At 43.7% G+C, this 15,228-nt stretch overlaps 1 protein-coding gene across 1 annotated transcript in view; it reads left to right on the top strand.

Moving 5' to 3' along the window:
- Positions 1-14,029, top strand: part of LOC126260735 (solute carrier family 26 member 10-like) — a 143,489-nt gene extending 129,460 nt beyond the window's left edge. Inside the window, exons 8-9 of the mRNA XM_049958073.1 lie at positions 13,524-13,726; positions 13,808-14,029. Coding sequence (XP_049814030.1) covers positions 13,524-13,726; positions 13,808-14,029 — 425 coding nt within the window. The remainder of the gene's footprint in view (positions 1-13,523; positions 13,727-13,807) is intronic.
- The last annotated feature ends 1,199 nt before the right edge of the window (positions 14,030-15,228 follow it).

Below are 15,228 nucleotides of genomic sequence, written 5' to 3' on the forward strand. Positions count from 1 at the left end.
ACCGTAGCGGTCGCGCGGTTCGAGACTGAAGCGCCTTTAACCGCTTGGCCACACAGGCCGGCTATCATGACAATACACCATACACATGAGGTTATGCTGAGTTAACGGCAGCCTATTTTCGCTGCTGCTATTCCCTGGCCAACGGTGGGGAATGAAACAGTGTTGGAGGGAGTCCATTACTTCTTCGCAGGTGGTAGGTGCAGATATTAAGGCGTTGCGATTTGCTACTTGGAGAATACTCCCTTGTCGTGCTGAAACAGGGTCGATTTGAACCTCGGCGAGGAGTATGCCTGCCTACATGTTCCCATGCAGTCCAAAACAAGACCAGTGCGACACCTGAATGCCTCACAAATCCGAATACTGCACGATTCGACTAGCCAGCCAAATGGAAGCCCTTTTCAAACTCTGTGTGGTGCTGATAACGCCGTCTCACAGGAGTACGCTGCATCCCATTGTTAGTCACCGTGATTAGCCAACATCCAAGCTATTCATGTCCCTTGTATACCCGACCAGCGGTAATGCACACTAGTGGCCAGCGCAGCTGTCGCAGAGAGCTGCAGCTGCAGCTGCACCTGTGGTGTTGTTGAAGCTACATTGACGCCGTGTCTTCTGGGTGTTTCAGGTTTTCTGATGCGCATTCTATGTTGTCTCGTTCACACACGATGGTTCGTATACTGGGGCACCTGTTTTTGAAGAAAATCCCGTCGAGAGGCAAATTCTTTCTCAGAATTCCCTTGCTAGCCTTTTCTTTGATAAAAACGTTCCGAATTAACAGCTACGTTTGTATTTATTTGTATGCTTCGTAATAGAGTATAAATTCTTGCCTAGTATTGGGATGTGTTTAGAGAACGGTTCGCTTCTTCATTGCAATACAAATCTGAATCGCACTCCCCTCAGCATCATGTTCAAACTACCATGATTTCTATGCCACCGACTTATTAAATCATGTTCCTTTATCTTTTTCGTTACCGCTATTGCTGCTTCCTCCGCCGTATAGTCACTAAATTTAGTAATATTAATAGCAAACCGCCGAGGCTGCCCTTGGAGGTGCTTTTGCTGTCACTTCCTTGCTTGCTCTTCGAGATGACAAATCGCACTAATTTGAACGGTAACCCGGCTATACCTAGTCACTGTCCAAGAGAGGTTCCGCCACGGTCAAGGCTACGAGTCGCTTTGTCGAGTAATACACTCACGTTCAGAAAAAAGAGAACATCTTCAACGACTAGAGGTAGGACGTTCATATCCCTAACCTCTTCATCTCAGAGTAGCACTTGCAACCTACGTCCTCAATTATTTGCTTGACAAATTCCAATCTCTGTCTTCCTCTACAGTTTTTGCCCTCTACAGCTCCCTCTAGTACCATGGAAGTCATTTCCTCATGTCTTAGCAGATGTCCTATCATCCTGTCCCTTCTCCTTATCAGTGTTTTCCACATATTCCTTTCCTCTCCGATTCTGCGTGGAACCTCCTCATTCCTTACCTTATCAGTCCACCTAATTTTCAACATTCGTCTATAGCACCACATCTCAAATGCTTCGATTCTCTTCTGTTCCGGTTTTCCCACAGTCCATGTTTCACTACCATACAATGCTGTACTCCAGACGTACATCCTCAGAAATTTCTTCCGCAAATTACGGCCGGTATTTGATATTAGTAGACTTCTCTTGGCCAGAAATGCCTTCTTTTCCATAGCGAGTCTGCTTTTGATGTCCTCCTTGCTCCGTCCGTCATTGGTTATTTTACTGCCTAGGTAGCATAATTCCTTAACTTCATTGACTTCGTGACCATCAATCCTGATGTTAAGTTTCTCGCTGTTCTCATTTCTACTACTTCTCATTACCTTCGTCTTTCTCCGATTTACTCTCAAACCATACTGTGTACTCATTAGACTGTTCATTCCGTTCAGCAGATCATTTAATTCTTCTTCACTTTCACTCAGGATAGCAATGTCATCAGCGAATCGTATCATTGATATCCTTTCACTTTGTACTTTAATTCCACTCCTGAACCTTTCTTTTATTTCCATCATTGCTTCCTCGATGCACAGATTGAAGAGTAGGGGCGAAAGGCTACAGCCTTGTCTTACACCCTTCTTAATACGAGCACTTCGTTCTTGATCGTTCACTCTTATTATTCCCTCTTGGTTGTTGTACATATTGTATATGACCCGTCTCTCCCTATAGCTTACCCCTACTTTTTTCAGAATCTCGAACAGCTTGCACCATTTTATATTGTCGAACGCTTTTTCCGGGTCGACAAATCCTATGAAAGTGTCTTGATTTTTCTTTAGCCTTGCTTGCATTATTAGCCGTAACGTCAGAATTGCCTCTCTCGTCCCTTTACTTTTCCTAAAGCCAAACTGATCGTCACCTAGCGCATTCTCAATTTTCTTTTCCATTCTTCTGTATATTATTCTTGTAAGCAGCTTCGATGCATGAGCTGTTAAGCTGATTGTGCGATAATTCTCGCACTTGTGAGCTCTTCCCGTCTTCGGAATTGTGTGGATGATGCTTTTCCGAAAGTCAGATGGTATGTCGCCAGACTCATATATTCTACACGCCAACGTGAATAGTCGTTTTGTTGCCACTTCCCCCAATGATTTTAGAAATTCTGATGGAATGTTATCCATCCCTTCTGCCTTATTTGACCGTAAGTCCTCCAAAACTCTTTTAAATTCCGATTCTAATACTGGATCCCCTATCTCTTCTAAATCGTCTCCTGTTTCTTCTTCTATCACATCAGACAAATCTTCACCCTCATAGAGGCTTTCAGTGTATTCTTTCTACCTATCTGCTCTCTCCTCTGCATTTAACAGTGGAATTCCCGCTGCAGTCTTAATGTTACCACCGTTGCTTTTAATGTCACCAAATGTTGTTTTGACTTTCCTGTATGCTGAGTCTGTCCTTCCGACAATCATATCTTTTTCGATGTCTTCACATTTTTCCTGCAGCCATTTCGTCTTAGCTTCCCTGCACTTCCTATTTATTTCATTCCTCAGCGACTTGAATTTCTGTATCCCTGATTTTCCCGCAACATGTTTGTACTTCCTCCTTTCATCAATCAACTGAACTATTTCTTCTGTTACCCATGGTTTCTTTGCAGCTACCTTCTTTGTACCTATGTTTTCCTTCCCAACTTCTGTGAGGGCCCTTTTTAGAAATGTCCATTCCTCTTCAACTGTACTGCCTACTGCGCTATTACTTATTGCCGTATCTATAGCGTTAGAGAACTTCAAACGTATCTCGTCATTCCTTAGTACCTCCGTATCCCACTTCTTTGCTTATTGATTCTCCATGACTAATGTCTTGAACTTCAGCCTACTCTTCATCACTACTATATTGTGATCTGAGTCTATATCTGCTCCTGGGTACGCCTTACAATCCAGTATCTGATTTCGGAATCTCTGTCTGACCATGATGTAATCTAATTGAAATCTGCTTCGTAACAGTGTATAAATTTTTGCCTAGTAGCATGTGAACCACGTCGTCCAGCGATATCAAGGTCAACATCGATACCGCAGCGCAACACCACCTACCGGTAAAATGTGCCTGAGGATTAGGTTGTCTGGGGGTAAAGGTTCAGTGTGACTTGAGCAGGCGTGCAGCATGCGTTGCAGGCGTATGAGCAAACCGTACCGTCAGATCAGTGAGTTTCAAAGAGGGCGCATAATTGGCGTGAGAGAACGTGATGCATCTATCCAGGAAACTACTGCTCGTGTGGGACGAAGAGTTGCGGTAGTGCAACGCGTGTGTGCAGAATGTTTCACGGAAGGCCGTAGAACACTATCGCACCACCCAGAGCACCTCCGGGAAGATCTACATCTACATCTACATTTATACTCCGCAAGCCACCCAACGGTGTGTGACGGAGGGCACTTTACGTGCCACTGTCATTACCTCCCTTTCCTGTTCCAGTCGCGTATGATTCGCGGGAAGAACGACTGTCTGAAAGCCTTCGTGCGCGCTCGAATCTCTGTAATTTTACATTCGTGATCTCCTCGGGAGGTATAAGTAGGGGGAAGCAATATATTCGATACCTCATCCAGAAACGCACCCTCTCGAAACCTGGCGAGCAAGCTACACCGCGATGCAGAGCGCCTCTCTTGCAGAGTCTGCCACTTGAGTTTATTAAACATCTCCGTAACGCTATCACGGTTACCAAATAACCCTGTGACGAAACGCACCGCTCTTCTTTGGATCTTCTCTATCTCCTCCGTCAACCCGATCTGGTACGGATCCGACACTGATGAGCAAGATCGGATGGCATTGTAGGACAGATCTGCGCCCTTGCTCTGGCGCAACAGTGGAACAGTGTAACACATCGCACACTATCAGGGGTGACAGTCCGTCGCTGTTTATCACGGCATGGGTCAAGTACGCGTCGTCCACTTTTCCACCTGCCTTTGACGAATATTCAGAAACATGCTAGACTGCAATGGTGCAGAGAACGACGTCACTAGGAGCAGGAATGGCATCATATAGTGTTTTCGGAAGAATCCAGGTTCTGTTTGTTTGAAAATATTGGCCACAGTGACAGCATTCGCGCAAGACATAGAGCGCCAACTCAAGGCCGTATGGTGTGGGGTGCTAATAGGTACAGCCACAAGTTACAGTTGGTGCGTGTCCAGGGCACTGTGACCAGCGTGAGCTACGTCAGTGACACCCTGCGACCATTAGCCATACCGTTTATGCACAACGCCCCGCACGCCATTGTTCAGCAAGACAATGCACGACCACACGCTGCTGCACATATTCTTGCATTCTTGGTGTCACAGGACGTCATCATTTTTTGCCGTGGCCCGCCACATCACCGGACTTGTTGCCAATCGAAAATTTGTGGAATATTGTAAAACGACGAGTGCAGCGTGGTGACCCAACGCCAAGGACTGCAGATGGACCTCGGAACCAGGTGAACGCAGCGTCGGCGGCTACACCGCAGGACGTCACTCGCGCCTTAGTCGCGTCGATGCCATCACGCACTGAACAAGTTACCAGGGCTCAAGCAGACCCTGTGCCTACTATGCAAACCTACTTTTCTAGCATTTGTAGACTTAGAGAAAGCTTTTGACAACGTTAACTGGAATACTCTCTTTCAAATTCTGAAGGTGGCAGGGGTGAAATACAGGGAGCGAAAGGCTATTTACAATTTGTACAGAAACCAAATGGCAGTTATATGAGTCGAGGGGCATGAAAGGGAAGCAGAGGTTGGGAAAGGAGTGAGACAGGGTTGTAGCCTCTCCCCGATGCTATTCAATCTGTATATTGAGCAAGCAGTAAAGGAAACAAAAGAAAAATTCGGAGTAGGTATTAAAATTCATGGAGAAGAAGTAAAAACTTTGAGGTTCGCCGATGACATTGTAATTCTGTCAGAGACAGCAAAGGACTTGGAAGAGCAGTTGAACGGAATGGACAGTGTCTTGAAAGGAGGATATAGGATGAACATCAACAAAAGCAAAACGAGGATAATGGAATGTAGTCAAATTAAATCGGGTGATGCTGAGGGGATTAGATTATTAAATGTGACACTTAAAGTAGTAAAGGAGTTTTCCTATTTAGGGAGTAAAATAACTGCTGATAGTCGAAGTAGAGAGGATATAAAATATAGACTGGCAATGGCAAGGAAATCGTTTCTGAAGAAGAGAAATTTGTTAGCATCGAGTATAGATTTAAGTGTCAGGAAGTCGTTTCTGAAAGTATTTGTATGGAGTGTAGCCATGTATGGAAGTGAAACATGGACGATAACCAGTTTGGACAAGAAGAGAATAGAAGCTTTCGAAATGTGGTGCTACAGAAGAATGCTGAAGATAAGGTGGGTAGATTACGTAACTAATGAGGAGGTATTGAATAGGATTGGGGAGAAGAGAAGTTTGTGGCACAACTTGACTAGAAGAAGGGATCGGTTGGTAGGACATGTTTTGAGGCATCAAGGGATCACAAATTTAGCATTGGAGGGCAGCGTGGAGGGTAAAAATCGTAGAGGGAGACCAAGAGATGAATACACTAAGCAGATTCAGAAGGATGTAGGTAGCAGTAGGTACTGGGAGATGAAGGAGCTTGCACAGGATAGAGTAGCATGGAGAGCTGCATCAAACCAGTCTCAGGACTGAAGATCACAACAACAACAACTATGCAACAGAACACATGCTGAAGTGATTTGACTGAAAGGCTGATCATTTCTGCAGAACATACTAACGTACATGTCATGTGAATATGAACGTCCATCTCTGGTCGTTCGAGGTGTTTCGTTATTGTTTTTTTTAAATAATCTTTTAGTTAAGCTGTATTTTTGGTAGACATGACTCGCGTCTGGTTCGAGACATTGATTTTTTCTACTGTAGTTTGTACGTGGCGTAGAAACATATCTGTCCTTAGTGGAAACTGCGCACTGACATTCATATGTGCAATAAATCGTTTAAATATGTAACGAACTTTCTACAAGCCTGGTGCAATGACTATTTTTGACTAGCGCCTCAATTCACGAAACTTTATTCCGTCTTAAAGATCGCAGATTGCTCTTCCTCCAGCCATTAGTGTCCGGTCGATTGAAATAATTTTCTGGAACGGTTGAATATCTCCGGATTATCTAAATATGCAAACACAGAACAGGACACACAATTCTGATAAAATCGTCCTTGTGGACTAAATGAGTGTTATATACGCTCGTATGAAAAACTTAAGTATGAAAGTAACTTTCGCATGATGCCTCACATAGCTTGCTAAAAGTTGGCCCTTACATAGAAAAACTCTTACAGTATAGCACGTACGGTAACTGAAAGAAATACGCAATGGGATGAACAGAAATGACACATTTATTCGAGTGCAGTAATGACACTGAGATTACATTGATTTATGATGGTCCCCTGGACAATGCAAAAGGGGGACATGGATCTTAATATGGTCTGTGATCACATCGAGCGGCAGTGCATGTTCTGCTACGTGCCACCATGCTGGTCATAAAGTTGGTAAGCGGTTCTTGTCGCATGACTTTCCATTCCTCCACCATAACGGTAGGCGGCTGCTGGATGGCCGCTGGTTCATGTGGACGTGTCGCAATACGTCTCCTCAGGATATCCCACATGTGCTCGATGGGAAACGGACAGGCCAGTCCATTTTGGAACATCCTCTTTTTCGAAGAGCTTCTACACCTGTACTGTTCGGTGCTGTGGCGCCTTGTTATCCATAAAAATGAAGTCAGGGCCCAATTCGTCCCCTGGAAAGGCGCACATGGCGAAGGAGTAGAGTGTCACAATAACTGACCAGTCAGTGTACCGTGTTCAAAGACCTGAAGGTCGGCACGTCCACGTAACGTTATGTCTCCTCACAACATAATACCTCGATCACCAAAACAATTATGTTCGACGGTTTTCCTTGGTGTGCTGTCTGTTCCCATCAGTCGCCATATGAGGGTACATGTAGAATCGCTACGCAGACTCAATCGGCTCTCATCCGAAAATAGTACACGGACCCACTCTTCATCGATCCAGTCCCTATGCTCTTGACACTAGCGCAAAACGTTAACACTGCACACTCAGGGGTGAGTGTTACTTATGAATGTCCATTCACCTTTTGGTAGTAACTTTTTCTGCACGAGTTCGCACCCCTACCCTGTCAGGAAACCAATAATGGTTCTCTACTGGATGAACTGTAGTACAACACTAAACGATTGTATAGGGTGCATCAAAAGTTTTCTATTGTCAGGTTAACTTAGCTTTTAAATGACAAATAGTCTTCGAAGGAATATAACGATGTATTGTTACTCCTTTGATACATAATAAGTTCCTACTAATCTGAAGTTATCCACATGCAAAGACAGTCTCTCTTAATAATCAGCTTATGGCATTGAACTAATCTTATGAGCGGATGTTCTCTGTTCATCACTACTCACTCAAATATTCCACAACTCGATCCCTTTGAACGTTCAGTTCTCAGACCCGGACTCTCAAAATATACTAGGAGGAGTTTAGTTATTCATTAAGACACAGTTTGCACAGAAAGTCTGGAATTAACACTTGATGACTTTACAGCACTCATAATTACTTTAAATTACGATCAAAATGCTGAAGATTAGATGGGTAGATCACATAACTAATGAGAAGGTACTGAATAGGATTGGGGAGAAGAGGAGTTTGTGGCACAACTTGACTAGAAGAAGGGATCGGTTGGTAGGACATGTTTCGAGGCATAAAGGGATCACAAATTTAGCATTGGAGGGCAGCGTGGAGGGTAAAAATAGTAGAGGGAGACCAAGAGATGAATACACTAAGCAGATTCAGAAGGATGTAGCTTGCAGTAGGTACTGGGAGATGAAGAAGCTTGCACAGGATAGAGTAGCATGGAGGGCTGCATCAAACCAGTCTCAAGACTGAAGACCACAACAACAACAACGATCAATTTCCAGAGATCCTAATACATGCGTAAATGTATAACATCATAGTAAGAGGACTATCAAATTACGATCAAAATATTTTGTACGTACAACAAAAATTAGGTAGTTTTACCAACAACAGAGCACTGACAGTTACGTGGCAGTTTGCTATCGATTGAATACAGATGTCGAGGTCACCTACCCGTATGTATCAATATGTAATCAGTCAAGATTTCAAGGTGTATCATGTATATGAAATATTTCAGTAACATTGTATTCGCAGGTTCCTTGAAAATAGCTATAAAAGTCGAAACAGATTTCTCGTGAAATAAAGATTGATAATTAAATTGCAGCTATACTGAAATATATTTATAGCAATGTATCCATGTATTACGTTTATTTCTTGGGCTATCGATTTTTGTCGTTTCTTAGTTTGTGGTATACGGTATCGCTACTTTTAAGAACTTTCAGTTGGGTTCCTATGTTTGTTGGGTGGTGGTTCTGCGTCAGTAAAGGCTCCGAAAATGTTCATATGGAGCTGTTACTTCTCAGCGTTGTTAGATATCTCGAGCGTCTCCTTCCGAACTTCTTATGTGCACTGTACAGTGTTAAGCGTCACTAGTTAATTTCATAGAGTATGTACATCTATACAGTGATCGTGGCCTATAGCACATGTACTCATCATGAAACCAGGATTATCACGTGATTTTGGGGCAACGCTGCTTGTCTACAATTTGCGGTTATAGTTAAAGTTGAATATTACACATATTCTCCTTCTTTTCCATGCTTTTCTGCACGTTTGAGTTTTATTGGCATATATAGAGCAGTATCGTCGTTGCTACGGATATAAAGAGAAGTACGGGAAATTACAACTAGTCACTTTTCAAAGGTATGTATAATAAATGTATAATTGTAAATGACGTATTTATATGAGGAACTTTGTATGTTGAAAAATGTCGGGACTGTATTATAAAGTCATGAATTGTACAGACAATTTCTGCGATTTTATGGCCAGGTATTTACGAGACAAGTGATAGGTAAATTTTCAAACGTATTTGAGTAAACTGCCAGTAAATGTATCCATACCAGTGTTATGTTCGTACGCAGATACATTTTATACATGACAGTTGATTGATTCCCTCCGATCTATGCATGTTCTCAGATCTTTGTGTGTTTATAAGTAATCATGGATGAGAAACTTTCGTATACAGTGTCAGTGAATGTAATTCAGATTCGGAAATAAGAATCAACGCAGTGAAAAATTTAATAAAAATATATATTGTTGGACCACACTTCTTTTATGACTCTAAAATTGTAACACTGATCTTGATTTACTTACTGTTTGGGCGCAGTGTTTCTTGTTCTTTCCTGATGACATGGCGAAAAATGTAGTAGATATGGTACTTGTCTATAAAAAGCAGAACAGTAAATAATGAAAAATTCAAAGTATTAATGAACAAGCAGATGGTGCAAATCGCTTACTGTATTTGCTGTAATAATTTCGTAGTTCCAAATTCGTTGTTTCTTCTTGACACTTCGGCGCCTTGTACAATGTAACATAATTGTTTAGGCAGAAATTACACAATACTAGTAACTACATAAGAAAATGTAGGACAATATTGTTGGCTTTCAGTTCTTATACCGTTACCGAAAAAAAGGGGAACAAGTGGAATCTGAGCAAAGGTAGTGAGGCAAGAAAGCACTTTAACATTTCTCTTCACAACTTTAAACCAATTGTAGTTCCAGCTATCAATTTGTTAATGTCTTTAAACCGTGAATACACAGTTTCAAGGTACTTCTGAAGGTGATCAATCAGTAGGAACGAAGTATGTTGTTATTGTTGTGGTCTTCAGTCCTGAGACTGGTTTGATGCAGCTATCCATGCTACTCTATCCTGTGCAAGCTGCTTCATCTCCCAGTACGTACTGCAGCCTACATCCTTCTGTATCTGCTTAGCGTATTCATCTCTTCGTCTCCCTCTACGATTTATACCCTCCACGCTGCCCTCCAATACTAAATTGGTGATCCCTTGATGCCTCAGAACATCTCCTACCAACTGATCCCTTCTTCTAGTCAAGTTGTGCCACAAACTCCTCTTCTCCCCAGTTCTATTCAATACCTCCCGATTAGTTATGTGATTTACCCATCTAATCTTCAGCATTCTTCCGTAGCACCACATTTCGAAAGCTTCTATTCTCTTCTTGTGCGAACTATTTATCGTCCATGTTTCACTTACATACATGGCTACACGCAATACAATTACTTTCAGAAACGACTTCCTGACATTTAAATCTATACTCGATGTCAACAAATTTATCTTCTACAGAAACGCTTTCCTTTGCATTGCCAGTCTACATTTTATGTCTTCTCTACTTCGACCATCATCAGTTATTTTGCTCGCCAAATAGCAAAACTCCTTTATTACATTAAGTGTCTCCTTCCCTAATCTAATTCCCTCAGCATCACCCGAGTTAACTCGACTACATTTAAGGTTCGCCGATGACATTGTAATGCTGTCAGAGACAGCAAAGCACTGGGAAGATTTGGCATCCCCGCACTTCAACCGCGTGCTGATATTGTCGACGCCGTAGAGCTGCGACTGCCACAGCTCTCGCAGTGGAGTTGGGACACGATGCGCGATGACGTAGGTCCCCGTTGGTGAACGGGAGACAGAAATGCGAACTCGTACGTTGGATGCTTCTTCTAATTTAAGATTGAATGATTCATTGTTCGGATATGCAGTAGTTGTTAAATCTTATCTCATCCGCATCGTACACACCACCAATTGCGAGGAAACGTTGTAACTATCAGTCTTCTCGTACGTTGTTGGCTCGTTGCTACGGAGTTGTTGAACCTGTATGAAGCGAGATCCACAGATACTCTTTGATCACGTCTGAGTGAAACTACGCCGTAATGTTAAAAAAAAAGTTCAAAAGTTCTCTTTTCAATTAATGAAGTAGGTATTTTGATATCCAGATTAAATTGTCCCCGCAGAACAGTCGTTGGTGAACTATCATTGATTAAATCACTTAATAATGTAGTCCATGCTTGATATTTCACTTGGAACGAACAGTTTATTGTGCCTTGGCCAGTAAATACTTTATAACTTTCGCACCACACGCACAGGCAGTTGGTTGGTAAAGTCAGTTCTATTAAAATTAAGTTTCTTGACAATTACGACAACTTGACCCTTCAGCATAATCGTATTATCTTCGTGAAGTAGTGTAATTGTGTCGTACTCGAGGTAATTGAGTGTAGTCCTTTGATATACTATCCACTCTTCTTTTAGTTCCAACTATTTGAAAGTCAGGTCCAATATTCACTAGTTTCGTCAATAAAGTTCAATTAATCCCTTATGCACGGTTAAATGCGTCTATCAGTTCCTGTCTCTGCTTAGAAAATCAGTTTCCGAAGTTCGTGAATCACGTCACGCAAGAAACACTTCTGAACGCAAAACAATCTCGTCGCGTTCCGTACTCTCAATAACTAAGACAAGGATTGTTCTCGCACGTCTTTACAGGACGAGAGCCAGCAAGCGACTTCTTCTGTGAAAGAGTATTGTAGGCGCATTGAATTTCTTCGTTGCTCTTACAACTCTCTTCCACATAAAAGTTATCTCTGACTAACATCACCTTGGACTTAGTTTTCAAGATATTAATTGCAATTATCACTTGGATATTTGTCCATTAATTAAATCTGAGGTTTCTTCCTCCTCTTTTCATAACAAAAACTCTCAGTGATGTATAATGATGTTGTTACCGAAACGTGTTGGTGTTAACTTATCGGCAAACATGTCGTATTTGCCAAGATAACTCTTCCCTACTTCGTATTATGATATTATGTCTTAATCGACTTTAGGGGGGTCATCGGGGTTTTATAAAGAGCAGTAGAACGGAATGGACAGTGTCTTGAATTTTTCCTTTATTGTATTTCGATTACCCCCGAAGGGGGCGGGCTGGCAGCAGCTTAATACGCTGCTCTGCAGCCTCCAGACTTTTTAAAACGTAAGGAGAAGTTAAGAAACAATAAAAGCAGGCGTTAAAACGGGGACTTAAATTGTAAAACGGCGGAAAATTGTGGAAAGTTAAAACATAAAGCAAAGGGTTGGCAAAGCGAATAAAATACACAGCATGCAGACAGGTAACATAGTAGACAGACAATTTAAAAAAACAGTCTGGTTTCTGTTCGCAAGAGATATAAAATCACACCCAGCGACAGTATAATGGCCGTTCGCAACACTTCGGAAAAGACACACAACACTGAACACTCACTGTAAACACTGCACTAAAACGTCGGCACAAAGAGGACACATCATAGCCTAGGGCAGATGGGGGTGGACCTGGACAGATGGGGGGGGGGGGGAAACAATGAGGGAGGAGAGGAAAAACGAAAGGAGGGGGGGAACCAAAGGAGGGTGAGGACTCATAAGGGGGGGGGGAGGGGCAGGGCAGACGCGAGAGGGAATGGGAAAAGGCAGAGGGGCGGAAATGCAAAGGGACTCGGGTGGAGAGAAGGGGGGCAGAGAGAGGGTGGGTGGGGAAAAACAGGATGGAAGGGGGGGAGAGGGAGCCCAGGAAAAGGATGGAGGAAAGGAGGGGGGGGTGAGGATCGGAGTTGATAGGAGGGATAAATGGAGGGAGAGAGGGCATCATCTGGGAGGGGGAGTTGATGGAAGCCACCTTGGGAAAGGAGATGTAGGGTGTAGAGATGGAGGGTAGGGGGTACGCAACAGTGATGACGTGGCAGGGGGAGGGGATGGGAGAGGAGAGGAGCAACCAGGGGGTGAGGGGGATCAAGGTGGCGGGAGGTGTAGAGTATGCGGATATGTTCGAGGAATAGGAGCAGATGGGGGAAAGGAATGAGGTCATAGAGGATCCACGTGGGGGACGGGAGGCGTACACGGAAGGCGAGGCAGAGTGCATTACGCTCGAGGACCTGGAGGGACTTATAGAATTTGGGGGAGGGGGGCAGATATCCAGGGGGGACTGGCATAACAGAGGATGGGACGGAGCGAAGTAATAATTCTCAAAATACGCTAAGCACTATATGTGCGCCGTCCCAGAATCGTTTGACTCGAAGTGCAAAGAGATGTTGCTGACAGAATTCTCGTTTTTCGCTTCCGGATGCCCGCTCATTTTGTACGGTCACTGTACACACAGGCCCGCCGGCGTACGTGGAGCTGGAGGGCAACGCGGCCGCCGTGGAGCGGCCAGGGGTGCGCGTAGTGCGGCTGCTGGCCGGCGCGGCGCTGGCGTTCCCCAGCCGGGACGAGCTGCGCGAGCAGGTGTTCGGCGCGGTGGGCGTGGAGCCGGCCAGGGTGCTGGAGCTGCAGCGGCTGGCGCTGGCCGCCGAGCCGGACTCGGCGCAGCAACGCGACCTGCTGGAGCGCGCCGAGCAGGCGGCGACGCCGCAGTGGCGCGTGCGCGCCGGCGCCGCGCCGCAGCCGCACCGCCTCACGCACGTCGTGCTGGACCTGTCCACCGTCACCTCCTGCGACTTCTCGTCCGCCAGGAGCCTCGAGCTGCTCGCCGCCATCTACGAGGCCATCGACGTCACCGTGGTGCTCGTGCTGCAGCAGCCCCTCTACTCGCTCGACTCGGTGCTCAGCGTGGACGCCGCCGTGCGGATGATCGGCGCGGCCAAGGAAGAAGAAGAAGAAGACTGATGTCTGGCTACAATCGCGTATAAGGGGCATCACTGAATAACGGGCAGCGTCGGCTCTGTAGAGAATAACCGTCGGTTATTCGCAGAAGAGAAAGACTGCCGTTCAAGGTTCAGTTACTGGCTGTATGGATTCCTTTGTTCTTCCGTATATTTCGAACATAAGAAGCCTATTTTTATAATATTTACTTTTGTAACATTTTAGATAATTTGTTTTAGAAAGTAACTGTATTAGTGACTATATGTATAGCACGATTTTGACTTGTGAAATTTATACCCTTGGAAGCAAAATAAAGTTTATACGGAAGAGTTCATATGTGTTGTTAATCTGACATCTGAACCGTAAATTTACACTTTCAAAATCTTTTCTTAACGAATTTACTTTATTTACTTGCGATTCATCAAGAACATTAACACATTCAATCACACTAGGTGACTGTGGAAGTAGTTGTCAGGAAGTAACTGATGAAAAATGAAATTACTTTTAACAAATGTGAATTTTATTCCTAAAAGCTGTTTCAAAAACGGATATAAAATTATAAGCAGGAAAAGCACCCTCGAAATATCAAGTTACAATTTTATTTAGAGGCAGAAAGAACAATATTAAAAGTATGAGCCTTCGGGCTAAGAAGCTTGCCTGCTCCCTTTCAATAAGGGTGTAGTCATGACCGCTCACAACAACCTCTGAAAGAGTACACTGGAGCAAATGTGCAACACACCAGATTACTTTAACCTAAAAATTTTTAACAACTCACACAAACACGTGAACTATGCACCCCGTAAGAGGGATGGAAATGGTACAACACTCAAATTATTGGCCACCGAAAGTGCAATTTTTTTAAGGACTCTTACGGTGGAAGGATGGCAACCTTATAACCTAAAATGACTGTTTAAATAAAACCCATAAAATGCAGACTTACATAAAATGTACAACATGCTCTACATTACACATATACCACCTCGCAAGATAATAGGCAAAATAAAAACATATTTCAAGAATTCAGCATTTAAGCAATAAATTCGTTAACACCAAATCCGAAAAAGATGACAGAGGCAGCTATTAACGTATGGGACAGATTGACAGGGAAGGGGGGGGGGTTACTAAATGACCCGAACCGCAGATTGCTCTAAACCTCCCCAATTCCACAAGGGAAAAACGGACTACCCAATTCACAAAGAACCACCTTCTCGCGGGTGGACATA

The sequence above is a fragment of the Schistocerca nitens genome, chromosome 5, assembly GCF_023898315.1.
Source record: "Schistocerca nitens isolate TAMUIC-IGC-003100 chromosome 5, iqSchNite1.1, whole genome shotgun sequence".
NCBI lineage: Eukaryota > Metazoa > Arthropoda > Insecta > Orthoptera > Acrididae > Schistocerca > Schistocerca nitens.